Source organism: Capra hircus, chromosome 24 (assembly GCF_001704415.2).
Source record: "Capra hircus breed San Clemente chromosome 24, ASM170441v1, whole genome shotgun sequence".
Lineage (NCBI taxonomy): Eukaryota > Metazoa > Chordata > Mammalia > Artiodactyla > Bovidae > Capra > Capra hircus.
The window spans coordinates 52,350,477-52,364,338 of NC_030831.1; the positions used below are offsets into that span (position 1 = coordinate 52,350,477).

At 41.8% G+C, this 13,862-nt stretch overlaps 1 protein-coding gene across 1 annotated transcript in view; it reads left to right on the plus strand.

Annotated features, from left to right (window-relative positions):
• The window catches only part of LOC108633777 (netrin receptor DCC-like), a 207,963-nt gene continuing 194,474 nt past the window's right edge, over nucleotides 374-13,862 (plus strand). Inside the window, exon 1 of the mRNA XM_018039359.1 lies at nucleotides 374-536. Within this exon, the coding sequence (XP_017894848.1) occupies nucleotides 374-536 (163 nt within the window). The remainder of the gene's footprint in view (nucleotides 537-13,862) is intronic.

Genomic DNA, 13,862 nt, shown 5'->3' on the forward strand with positions numbered 1-13,862 from the left:
TGCTGCGATTCATGGGGTCGCAAAGAGTCGAACATGACTGAGCGACTGGACTGAACTGAACTGAACTGAATGATAGCTTTGCCTTTGCACTCCTGAGCACACTTCACCAAAAGTGAAGTCACGTCTGTGTTGACTGGGAGAAATGCGAAGCCCTAAGTGGGAAGTAAATTAAAGATAAACATGATGTACCCATTCCTTCAGTCATTGTGGTAGCCAGCCTCCACAGTGGCCCCCGGTCATCCTTGTCCCCTGCTATTCACACTCATGTAATTCTCCCGTGTTGTGTGTGAGCTGGGTTTTCTAATTCACTTCTGACAAAGATAAGAAAGTAGGATGATAGTGTGTGACTTGGAGATGAGATCATAAAAGCAAGATGGCGTCTCTCGCTGTTGGTCTCTGGAATCACTCTCTCTGGGGAGAGTCACTCAAGCTGACATGTTGGGGGCTGCCCTGTGAAGAGACCCTGAATGGCCAGGAACTGAGGCTTCCTGCCAACAGCTGTGAGAAGAAGCTTAGAAGCACATCTTCTAGGCCGGGTAAGCCTTCATTCAGTTGAGTATAACCCTGACTGACACCTCGACCGCAGCCTCAGGAGAGACCTTGAGCCAGAAGCACTGGGCTAAACTCTGCTCAGATTCCTGAGTCACATAAACTGTGAGATAATAAATGTTTATTGCTTCAAGTCAGTGAGTGTGTCTGAGGACGCATGTGAAAGGCATCGAGTTCCCTGATGGTATAAAGAAAAATCTTGGTTCCTGCCCTTAAGGATTTAACAGTTGAGTGTGGAGAACACATATACAAACAGCTATTGTATGAAATGGTAGGAAGAGGATTGAGGGGCAGTCAAAGGTTCATGGCAGAGGTAACATTCAAGTTGAGTTTTGACGGATGAACATGCGTTAAACACGTGGAGATGTTAAGGGTGCCTTGCGTAAAGGGTTTTGCTTTGTGATAAGATTGACAGAATTGAAGAAACGGATGGCTGCAAAATCAAGTTAATGATTATAGTAATAACACTAAAGTACTTCTTTTTTAAACTTTAATGGTATTTCCACATAGTGATTTACTTGACTCCAACATGAACCGAGTAAGACAGGCAGAGCAGACTAAAAGAATAATGATATTAGTCTGCCCGTTTTATCAGTAGGGAAGCCACAGTTCTGAGGGACTCATTGTCTTGTCCAAGGCCAGTCAGGCAGTAAGTGGTCAAGACGGAGCTTAGCATTTTGGAAAACAAGTGGAAAGTGTATAATGAAATAACCTCAATTAATTAGAAAATGGTGGCGAAGGGGCCAGAAGGAAGTGAAATCACTTCTGCAGAAGTTTTCAAGAAGAAAGATGTATGGTGCAAATGGTGGGCTAAGCAGAAGGCCCCATGGTTTTCTCCCAAGAAGCTTCTCAGTGTCAGAAGTTAGGTGCTCAGCTTTGTGAGCTTGCAAACCTGACCTAGCTAGCACATCAGCGGATCTGTCTCTCAAGGGAATATTTGTATTAGCGAAGTATACAGATTTGTTGCTGTAATGAGAAGTGTCATTCTCATGCACCTCAGAATGTTCTGTTGGCCCAACCAGTACCTTCCTTCCCTGGAGACAGGCCTTCAGGGGAAGTCCCATTATAGTAAAATGAAACAAAGCAAAAAGCCCAAACAAAAAGGAAACTTCATGATGCCCATGGTCTCAGGATGAAGAGAGTTGACTAGATAAACTTTTGAGACATTCCATGGGTGAAATGGAGAGATGGAGGCATTTTTCCCTCTTTAGAGATCGTCCTGCCAGGGAGATCAGTCTCCTGGCCAAGAGTCACTTATCCCCCAATAGAAATGTGCGTCCCTAACTCTGTATTGGTTACCTAGGGCTGCTCTTAACAAAACACGCAAAGTGAGTGGCTTTAAAAAACCAATTTATTTTCTCACAATTCTCTAAATTAAGGATGTCTTCACATCCCTAATGTCAACAAGGCATTCCCTCTGAAATCTCTTGGGAAGAACCCTTTATTTTTTCTTTTAATTTTATTGATGTATAGTTCATTTACAATGTTGCATTAATTTATTCAGTACAGCAAAGTGACTCAGTTATACACACACACACATATATGTATGTATATTTATACATATATCTGTGCTCCGTCGCTAAGTTGTGTCTGACTCTTTTCAGCCCGATGGACTGTAGCTCGCCAGGCTCCTCTGTCCATGAAATTTCCCAGATAAACATACTGGAGTGGGTAGCCATTTCCTTCTCTATGGAGATCTTCCCAACCCAGGGATCCAATTCACATCTCCTGCTTGACAGGCAGATTATTTACCAATGAACCACCAGGGAAGCCCATATTAATAGTAGGAGACTTCAGCAGTCAGCAATGAATAGATCCTTCAGATAGCAAATCAGCAAGGAAACAATGGAATTGAATTACACTCAAGAACAGATGGAATTAACAAACATAGAAAAAGATTCCATTCAATAGCAGCGGAATGCACCTTCCTCCCAAGAGCACAAGGAATATACTCCAGGATAGATAATTGGATAGACAGAAAACAGATCTCAGAAAGTTTAAGAAGACCGAAACTACACCAACTATCTTTTCTGAGCACAATGGTACAAAACTAGAAATCAACAAGAGGAAAGTTTGAAAATCTACAGTTACCTAGAAACTAAGCATCACACTCCTGAACAACCAGTGGGTTAAAGGGGAAGTAAAAATATCTACACTCTTTTCCACTGTGATTTGTCAACAGAGCATTGAATATGATTCTGTGTGCTATACAGCAGAAGGTTGCTGCCTCTCCGTCCTGTATGTAATAGTTTGCCTCTGCTAATCCCAGCTCCTGTTCCTCCCCTCCCTTAACCCACATCAACCGCAAGTCTGTTCTCTGTCAGCGAGTCTGATCTTTATTGGGTGTAGTTGCTTTAGAATGTTATGTCAGACTCTGCTGTACAGCAAAGTGAGTTAGCTATATGCACACATATATCCCCTCTCTCTTGGACCTCCCTCCCAGCCCCCAACCCTGCCCCACCCCTCTGGGGGTCACAGAGCGCTGAGCCGAGCCCCCTGCGCTCTAAGCAGCTTCCCTCTGGCGATCTCTTTCACACAGCGTAGTGTGCGGATCTCAGCGCTACTCTCTTAACTCGTCCCACCCTCCCCTTCCCTGCCCTGCGTCCACGTGTTCATTCTCCACATCTGTGTCTCCAGCCCTCTAGCCCTGCCCTGCGAATAGGTTCATCTCTGCCATGTTTCTAGGTTCCATGTGTATGAATTAGTATATGATATTTGCCTCTTCTTGACTTGCTTTACTCTGTGCGACAGACTCTAGGTGCATCACGTATGTGAGGCCATTTTTGTTATGTAGATATGCTGATTCGCATCATATTTTAGGTTCCACCTGTAAGTGATATCATGGCATCTGTCTTCTCTGTCTGACTCAGTATCATAAGCCCCAGGTCCATCCATGTTGCTGCGAATGGCATTATTTCATTCTTTTTACAGTGAAAAATATTCCAGTTTTGCATATATACACATATATACACACGCACTACGTCTTCTTTATCCATTCATCTATTAGAGGCTGTTTAGGTTGTTTCTATGTCTTGGCTATTGTGAAGAGTGCTGTAATGAACACTGAGGGGCATGTATCCTTTTGAACCTCCTTTTTCTCCAGATATATGCCCAGCAGTGGGATTGCTGAATCATATGGCCCCTCTATTTTTGGCCTTTTGGGGAACCTCCATATTCTTTTCCAGAGTGGCTGCACCAGTGTGCGTTCCCACCAACAGTATAAGAGGGTGGGCAGAACCCTGTCTTGACTCTCTTCCATCCCGGTGGCTCCCAGCACTCTGGCATTTTTTTTTTTGAGTTGTGGCTGAATGATCCAGGCTCCACACCCAGGCATAGAGCCTTCTCTGCTCTCTGTGCCTTCCCTCCGCTTGCTATGAGGACATCGGTCATTCAGTTCAGGGCCTGCCCTGATCCAGTGTGACCTTATCATAACTTGATTATATAACTTGACACCGGAGGGAAATGGGGAAAAAGACCCATTTCCAAGTAAGTTTACATTCCCCGGTCCGAAGATTAGGATTTGAACGTATCGCTTGGGGGAGACCCAGTTTAACCCACTCTGCCCTCTTTTTTCAGGTTTTCACTGTTTGGCCAAACTCACTGCTACCCTATGAAAGACATTTCTTTTTCACTTTCTATTTTAATTATTTGGGCCACACTGGGTCTTCATTGCTTTGTGAGGCTTTCTCTAGTTGCAGAGAGTGGGAACTATTCTTCGCTGCAGTCAGGGGCGTCTCACTTCCGTGGATTCTGTTGTTGCAGAGCACAGGCTCTTGGTACACAGGCTTAAGTAGCTGCAGCATGCAGGCTCAGTAGTTGCTTGGTTGCTCCATGTATGTGGAATCTTCCCAGATCAGGGATCGAACCTGTGACTCCTGCAATGGCAGGCAGATTCTTATCCACTGCACCATCAGGGAAGTCCCCCAAACATTATATTTTTAATGTTTCCTTCTGTATGTTTTCTTCCAAAGCTCAAAAAGGTAGAGAATTGTGAAAGGTGTTGTTGGAGATAAAGAACCTTAAACATCAGTTAGAACTGTAGTGCCAAGGCAGAGCTGATTAAAGAATGGTCCTGAACGGTGGATCTCAGGGGCTTCATCTCCGAGTCTTGAGTGTCCGTAGGCACGTGATCCTGGACAAGTCATGTTTCTGTGCTCAGATTTCTTTGCCTACAAACCTAGGAATCAGATTGGAAAATATCTACTTTTCAAATAACCTACTTCCACTAGCTCTATGTACCAAGGGTAGAGAGTGCAATTTCTGGGTTGAGTAAAGGATGCTCATCCATACACCACAGTGACACCTGCTGGGGAATCAAGGGTTATCTCCCTGGGTTGGGGAGCTTGGAAAATCAGATCTCACGAGAGAAAACTCCTGGAGGTCAGCCGCAAAGTTGGACGAGGCAGGTTGAAATGAATGACTTTCGCAGCGTTCTTCCTTGCCTCCTCTTCTTTCAGACATCACCTGTCACAGTTCTGACACTGCCCCAAATTAACTCTGACATCTTAAGCAAATTACTTAAACTCTCTGGGCCTTGATTTCTTCAGTTATAAAATGAGGGTTAAAAATAGCTACTTTACATTGCTTTATGAGAATGAATTGAGCAAATTCAATTCCCAGACTGTAGTGTGCTGTTTAATTCTTATTTGGGTGGACCATATTTGGACTTTTCTGGCCTCCTGATCCTCATCAGGTATTAAATGACAGTAGCCTGTTCGTGTCAGATGGTAGAGAGGGCCAAAAACAGAATCCAGCTGTTCATGACTTTGGGGAGAGGAGAGAAAAAACAACAACAACAACAAAAACCCTAAATGATACCAAGAGGGTAAATTTAATGTTTACTCCTATGAACCTAAAAGATGTGGGGAAATGGGTTTGAAGTGGTAGTTAGTAGCACACGATTGATGGTTATGATCATAAATTGGCAGTGTGCCAGGGACTGATGGCTCTTCTCTTGGGGAGACCCCAGTGATGGGGTGCAGCATGGTCGTGTAGACAGCCAGCACTTCATGGGGACCTCAATGAAAGACTGGTAACTTGTAAATATTTTCAACGAATGAGGATGGGTCTTGAATAGGTTTTTGAGAAAGATTCTGAGACTTTATGTTGGTGTACCTTCTTCTTTTTACTGTAAATTAGATTTTGTGTGATAAGCTGCTGATTCTTTCCTCTGCGCATCTGCTCTCATCTTTGTGGCTGTGGGAGGGGAGGGATTAGCTGCTAGTCACCACTGGGACCTGGGTTTCTCTTAGAGCAATGAGTCCCAGGAAACCTCCGGCCCCATTTACACATTTTAATAAAAAAAATAATGAAAAGGGATTGACAATGGGATTATCTCCCTGGAACTCAGGAGTTAGAACATATCCCCTGGAAACACTTAGCTGAATATGCCTTTCTGTATAATATGGGGTTTTACAGACTCCATACTAATATTTGGAAGCTTTTTACTTACTTTTTTCTTGTGATTCTTGCTCTCTGTTTGATACTTACCAGGCTTTTCTTTTTTATCATGTTCTCACCTCGGAGGAAACTGAGGCACCAAAAAGTTTAATTTGTCCAAGTCAGTGATAGAGATGAGAGCCCTTTTGAGTCCTTCAACCTCTAGGTGGATAACTCATCTCATACCTCCCTCTGGATCAACTCTATCTTTACCATATAAGAGGAAAACTATTGTAATTGAAAAAGTCATATAAGTATTATTGCTAACGTCGTAAACTTCCTGGATATGTGTGTGTGTGTGTATGGAGGTGTGTGCGTATGTGTGTGGGCACATCCCTTTGTATCTTTCACCTTTTACTCAGAAGTTTTATCCCTAAGTTCACAAATTGGCAATTAAATGTTCCTGATAGTAAGGGTCTTTAGAGTAACCAAGAATCCTTATTCCTGGGACATCCTTGGTGGTCTAGTCGCTAATGCTCCACATTCCCAGTGCAGGGGACCCCGGTTCCACCCCTGGTTGGGAATTAGATCTCGCATTTCCCAACTAAGGGTTCACATATCACAGCTGGAGATCTCGCGGACCACAACCAAGACCCAGCACAGCCAAATCAATAAGTAATTGTATATATCTACATATATATATGTAAATATATAAAAACTCTATTCCATCTGCAGAGTAAAACCCAAACTCCTTGCACTTCCAACACCCTTTCTGAGCTGGTGCAAACTGCTTCTTCAGTGTTACTTATCTCATCCTCTGTCCCCTTGCACTAACCCCTGAACCTGTCTGTGCAGCAGATTCCTGACCCTGCCTCACACTTACAGAGCTAGAAAAACGTAGAATCTAAATGTTTTCCACCAGCTTCCCAGGTGTTCTGATTCAGTGAGCCCATGAAGTCAACATCCGTGGGCCCTGGCAATCCCACGCAATCTGCCTCACGCTAATGTGGCCTTTATTTGCAGCCCCCAGGAACCAGATTCTATCAGGGTGCCTGATTTTATCTCCCAAATACCACTTTTATTTCAACACCCAGGTCAAACACCCTGGCATTCATGCAGCTTTGAATCATTCTTTCCACTGCAGCAGACTTTTCCTCACTTTACCCGCTTAGAATATGTATGTGTGCTTCTGATTAACTCTGGCTATTTGTTTGTGTCTTCTTCCCTCTAGAAGGAGATTAGACTTGGGCCCTGAAGCCCTGCCAGGGACAGAATTCTCAGTGTTTGCAGAGTGCTGGATCTAAGTGTACGGGTAACTTCAGGACACTGAGGTTCAGATGATATTTTATTCTGGAGACAGAACAAAATTGATCAGGTCTTTCTGTTTTGCCTTTGGTCTCAGGCTTTGGGATTAGCTATTATGGATTCCATCTAGCTCTATCACTCTGCTCCACACATCCTGTAAAGCGTGGGTTACTCCCTGACAGCCTAGTTTTTGATTGAAGGAAAGAAGTGAAGGAAGAGAAATAGATCATATTTATTATGTAAATCTGGGCAGTGGATGTGTTTAGATTAACAGATGAATAGTGGAATAGAAATCCTTCTGAGTCCTGCATGATCCCACATTATGCTCTTTATTAGACACAGAAGTGTAATTGTAAGGATGCTTCACTCTTTGAAGATATAGTCATTTTAAATCTACATGCAAACATTCTTAATGTGTGTGTTTATCAAGAAATTCCATTAAAAATTTATTCTATTTAAAATTTTCCTCCAAATATGCCTTCAAGCTACCACTGATCCATGCATTCAGTGCTCAGAATAAGGGTTTTCAGTACAGAGTTTAAAGGATTTAGGAGCACGTGTGTTGTTCAATAGAGAATTTGCAAATGCCATACTACTAAACATAAAAATTGAATATGAAATCTAATCGTTGATCCAAGAGGTTCCATTGAGGAACAGCTGGTTAAACCTTCTGGAAGACATTCTTGGAAGTATGATTGAGAATCTATTTTGGATATAACAGATACCTTCTTACATTTCTCTGTGTTTCTCTTCATTATCATTAAAGGGTATCATCTGCTCTTGGCTTTGTGTTTAATTTGAATTCACACTCTTACAATCAGGTCATCTACCATACTCAGCTTTGAAAGGGAATCTAGTTTTTAAATAAAGGAAGAAATCAATTTAGGAGCGTAGTTTGAATCGGGTAACTTGTGTACTGCCACTGCTGCTACCACGAAATGATTCCCTCAATTCAATGGAAATCCTTTAGGAAGTAATAAAGCCATTAGAAATTAAGAGCAAGGAGATATAATAGATACAATATATAATATATATGAGATATAATACAGCTCAGAGATATAAAACATCATCCCTGAGCAGCAACAAGCCATCAAGGACTTTACTTGTAGCCTTACTGTGTGCGTGAGGTTTCCATAAAATACAAGACTGTTTTTTTCTTAAGATGGAATTTTAGTAAGCTTTCTTCAAATCCCAAAGCCAAATATACATTGGAAAAACACCTATTTTAGGGAATGAGTGCATGTTTTACTCTCTAAAACCAACCAAACGATGTTAATTCCTTCTGCCTAGTTACAGCAGTCAGCTTTTGAACAATCTGAAATGCTCTGTGTTCAAAAAGACCCAGCATTTGTACTTGATCCAGTGATGTTGAGCTCCTAGGAAATTGCTTACTGTGATTCTCTTTCATCCTTTAACTTTAGAGAAAAAATATTAATTTCTCTGCCTCATTAAAGAATATATCTGCATCAGAGATGACCTGTTGTGAGAAATAGTACCTAATTGCTTTTAGGGAGGATGAACTGGTGAGATTTCCCTCTCTATTTTTTTTTTTTTCTGATTTAATGAGGATCACAACACTGTGGGTATCTTGATTATCAGATTATGGTCTACAGAGTTGGTAATTTTTTCCAACCTTGTTGGCAACTCTGGCCCATTTTTATTCTGCTGTGTAACTTGTGGTTCTTGAAAATACAGATTTTCAACTACAGGAAAGATGAAGGTCTTAAGGGACCCTTCCAGGGTTTAGGAAATATAGTGATGTGAGTATCCTTAGGATGGGACTGAATCATGTGCTGTTGGATATGTCCTTGGATAAATGCATAAATAAGTAACTGAGTGGATGTGTGTTCTTTCCCAAGGGGAAAAAAGAGAGGAAAAAAAAAAACCACTTTAAAGGGAAAACAAATTCACAGAATTACAGCATACTTGTCAGGAAGATCTTCCATGATTATATAGAATCTGGAGATGTCGGTTTCAAAATGTGAAGAGGAGGGTGGAGTGTGATATTTACAAACTCACTGAACAGCTGTGACCTCGCTGCTCTTAGACCACGAGTCCACCTGAAGCATCCTCCAAGTCTCTGCCCCTCAGCCAACTGTGAGAGGATCGGGTTTGGGGTGGTTGCATGCTGGGATCATATTTGGAAATCCTGTGTGGCCATGGAAATTGCCGTGGGACTGAGGGCATCTGTTCAGTCATTTTCTCTGAGCCAGCCGAGGAGACAGTATCTGACTCCCCGCTGCCCTAGATTTGACTGGGGTAGCAGCATTGATGGCAGCAGGGTGGTGTCACTATACTTGTCCAAGTGCTTTTGGGAGGAAGAATTATGAAATCATTGTTATTTTATCTTCAGGTATCTTTGATCATTCGTGCATTTGCTAATCAAAATGTCAGGGATTCAGAGAAAATGACAAATAAAAAGTAGCTTTTTTATCGGTGAATTCCCCAAACTTTGTTATCAGACTCAACATCCATGGCAGAGATAGTTGAATTTAACAGTATCTGAGGGATAAAAAAGATGGGCATTCTGAAGTTTGAGGCAGTAGTAAAGTTTATATGTTTTGAACTTTTGGTACCTGGCATTCTATTAGTATAAGGGTTATTAGTACAGTGTTAGTCAATTATATCCAACTCTTTGTGATCCCACAGACTGCAGTCTGCCAGGCTCCTCTGTCCATGGGATTTTCCAGGCAAGAATACTGGAGAGGGTTGCCATTCCCTTCTCTAGAGGATCTTTCCAACACAGGGACTGAACCTGGGTCTCCTGCGTTACAGGCAGATTCCTTGCCATTTGAGCTATATGGAAGATCTCATAAGGGTTATTCCATTCAGTTCAATTCAGTCGCTCAGTCGTGTTTGACTCTTTGCGACCCCATTGACTGCAGCAGGCCAGGCCTCCCTGTCCATCACCAACTCCCAGAGTTTACCCAAACCCATGTCCATTGAGTCGGTGACGTCATCTAACCATCTCATCCTCTGTTATCCCCTTCTCCTCCTGCCTTCAATCTCTCCCAGCACCAGGGTCTTTTCAAATGAGTCAGTTATTTGCCAAAGTATTGGGAGTTTCAGCTTCAACATCAATCCTTCCAATGAACACCCTGGACTGATCTCCATTATGATGGACTGGTTGGATCTCCTTGCAGTCCAAGGGACTCTCAAGAGTTTTCTCCAACACCACAATTCAAAAGCATCAATTCTTTGGCACTCAGCTTTCTTTATAGTCCCACTCTCACATCCATAGCTGACTATTGGAAAAACCATAGCCTTGACGAAATGGACCTTTGTTGGCAAATTAATGTCTCTGCTTTTTAATATGCTGTCTAATTTGGTCATAACTTTCCTTCCAAGGAGTAACCGTCTTTTAATTTCATGGCTGCAATCACCATCTTCAGTGATTTTGGAGCCCCCCAAAATAAAGGGTTATTATTAGGGTTGGATTATTATTATTAGGGTGTTACTTATTATTTTTTTATGCTCCGATTTGGCAGTCAGTGGACAGAGACTCTCATCCCATATCCCTAATTCTGTCCTTTGTTAAAAACAGCTTTATTGAGATATAATTCACAACTCCCCCTGCTATTCGCCCACTTAACATGTACAATTCAGTGGGTTTTAGTTTATTCACAGAATGGTGTTAATTCTGTCCATTGAAGTGTCTGTATCACTCTAGATAAATCCATGAGTCTTGAGTTGCTTCATGTATAAATTGAGAGTAGAGTAATGTATCTTTAGTCTTCTTTTGAATGATGAGTCTATAATTTCAAGCCTTGGAATAATCTGTTTATGTGAAAAAAAAAAAAAGCCACATCATGAAATACCGTGAACATTTTATAAGTTACTGCTTGGTAGATCTCTATCTCTCTCTCTGTCACACACACACACACACACACACACACACACACACACACTGTTTGTCCCTCCAAGATCTCCAACTGAAATCCCATTGTCCCACATCCAGTTTAAGTAAGTCTTACCTTCTTTATTTCTGCCTGCAGTCGCCCCTGCCCCAGGCCCCTTCTCATGCACATCTGCCACATTTTTCCTATTACGTACAAAGCTTGTCTCATAGATGCGGGCTTTTTAATATAGTTTTATAGGCATGATTTTTCCCTGAGCAAGACTATAAAGTTAATTCTCTCTATCCCACACATCACTCTCCACTCATAGTCAATGAATAGTTGTTGAGTCACTTCTATATAATTACCCAGAAATATATTTGGGGTCTTAAAATGTAGATGAGTTCTTCCTGTGCCAACTATCAGAGTCAGGTTCCAAAGGCTCACAGGTTTTGAAAATGGATAGCTCTTGAGGAATTGCCAGGGCAGAGAGTAATTGTTGTGATGGCAGCTCTGTGGCTTGAAGTACAGGCATCATTACCCAGAGTAGCACATGGTATTGATTGACCAGCATTGCGAGTGCACAATTCCATAGTGCTCCAGTGGGAGGAGGTAATTAAACCTGAACAGAGCTCTGCATAGCACATGTATTGTCATGGTGAATTTCATTGGCCGTGGTGAGCTGTATCTATGATAGCCTCTGATCAATGACTAATATTGTTTTGTGAGATTTTCTAGTTAAGCAACACATGGTGACTGCTGATAAGGACAGATCTAATAATTGATGGCAGAAATCCAGTTTTCAATGCAATCAGGTATACCTATATCGTATTAAAAAATTCTGAGTGTTTTCACCTTGACTGTATTAATATAGTTAGATTTTTTTTTAACTTAACAAGGTCTAGTGCTTCTTATTGGAGAAAGCAATGGCAACCCATATCCAGTACTCTTGCCTGGAAAATTCCGTGGACAGAGGAGCCTGGTGGGCTGCAGTTCATGGGGTGGCGAAGAGTCGGACCCGACTGAGCAACTTCACTTTCACTTTTCACTTTCATGCATTGGAGAAGGAAATGGCAACCCACTCCAGTGTTCCTGCCTGGAGAATCCCAGGGACGGCGGAGCCTGGTGGGCTGCCGTCTATGGGGTCGCACAGAGTCGGACACGACTGAGGCGACTTAGCAGCAGCAGCAGTGCTTCTTATTGACATCACAGCTACAGTAGCCTTCGTACTTGAAATGTTACCTACTCTGAAAGAGTATAGTAGTAACAACTAGGAAAATGATTGTATTCTCATGAACTGTGCTAACAGACCATAGCTTGAAACTTCTTTTCCTGTGAGCCCAATGGGACAACTCTCAGCATACAAAATACACACTTAAGCTGTCAGAGCTTCCTTCCTTCCTACCCAGTAGATGCTGTAATAAAAATTTAGACTCTGCAATAAACCCTTGTGGTATGAAGTATGTGTGTGATAAGCATATTTTCCCCTTTATACCAGGTTACCTGTTTTCTCTTAGAAAAGAGAAGAAGAGTCTGATCCTCAAAATGTTCTGAGACTGGTGACTTTTATATTTCTCAATGTATATACTGATAAAACTGTGCCCTTTCTAAACTCCTAGTTTCCAGCCAGCACAAGGCACAGAATTATGGTTTAATCCTTGTTAGTTGGGGGTCTTTCTTGTCGCTTTCCAGTCTGTACTTCTCCAGCTCAGTCCCTCACGCTTTCTTGGATATTCCTGCCATGCTGTCCAATACATTCCAACCTTATTTGTAGTTTTTCACCAACCACCTCATCCCTCTCCTAAGTCTACTGAGCTTTTGCAGTACAGTGCACAAGCATTCTTATTATCTCAACTCTTCTTTCATCATGGACCAGCCTCAAGATAAATCAAGTACCTTGATCCCTGTAAGTCCAGTGACTATCTTCTGTACACCCTTGAGTCTGGCTTTGTGCATTCCAAATATACAGGTACCATATATTTAACTTTATGTATTTAACTAAACCATTACTGGACTAGCCCTATTATGCTTGTTATCATGACATGGTTATTAATAACACCTCCTTTACTTCTTAAACATGTTATCTTGTCCTCCCATACTTCTGTTAATGATCTTGTTATTTCTAATCACTGGAATCCCTCTATTTTTAGGAAAAATTTGATATATTCCCTTTCTATCCAGATGACACCTGATAGGGCCCACTTCATTCCTTTTATCTCCCATCCTAAAATTCTTGCTCCTTTGGGCTTGTGGGAACATTCACACTGCATCTTTCAGTCAAGCCCACCATCTGCTTTCTGGGGGTCTGTATCCTACCTTCCAGAGACATTCAGGTGTTTAATCTGAATTTTTGCTTCTGCAAATTTATGGTCTCCATCTTTTGGGGGCATCCTTAACACTGGACCGGGTGTTTTCATTACATTGACCATTTTCACGTCGCATTTTCGTAAACAGCTTGTATTAACTTTTAAAAGAGCTGTCTACCCTATTTTGTAGTGAAAACTGAGGTTTTGCATCTACCCATCTCCAAGCATCAACCCTTCTATGTATCATCCCCCACCTTCACTCCCTTTTCTCCAGCATTGTAGAATGAGATTTTCATTTTTCTCATTCACAATTTCTCTCCCTGTGCCCTTCCCCTTTTTCTGCAATATTCCATCAGTTATTCAAATTTCTCTTAATTTTTTTGAATTTCTAATATCTTGATTTCTTTGGGATTCTTCCCCACAGACTTTACAATGCCATTGTCACTTGGCAACAAAACAGAAATATCTCTTGGCCCCAGCCTCTCCT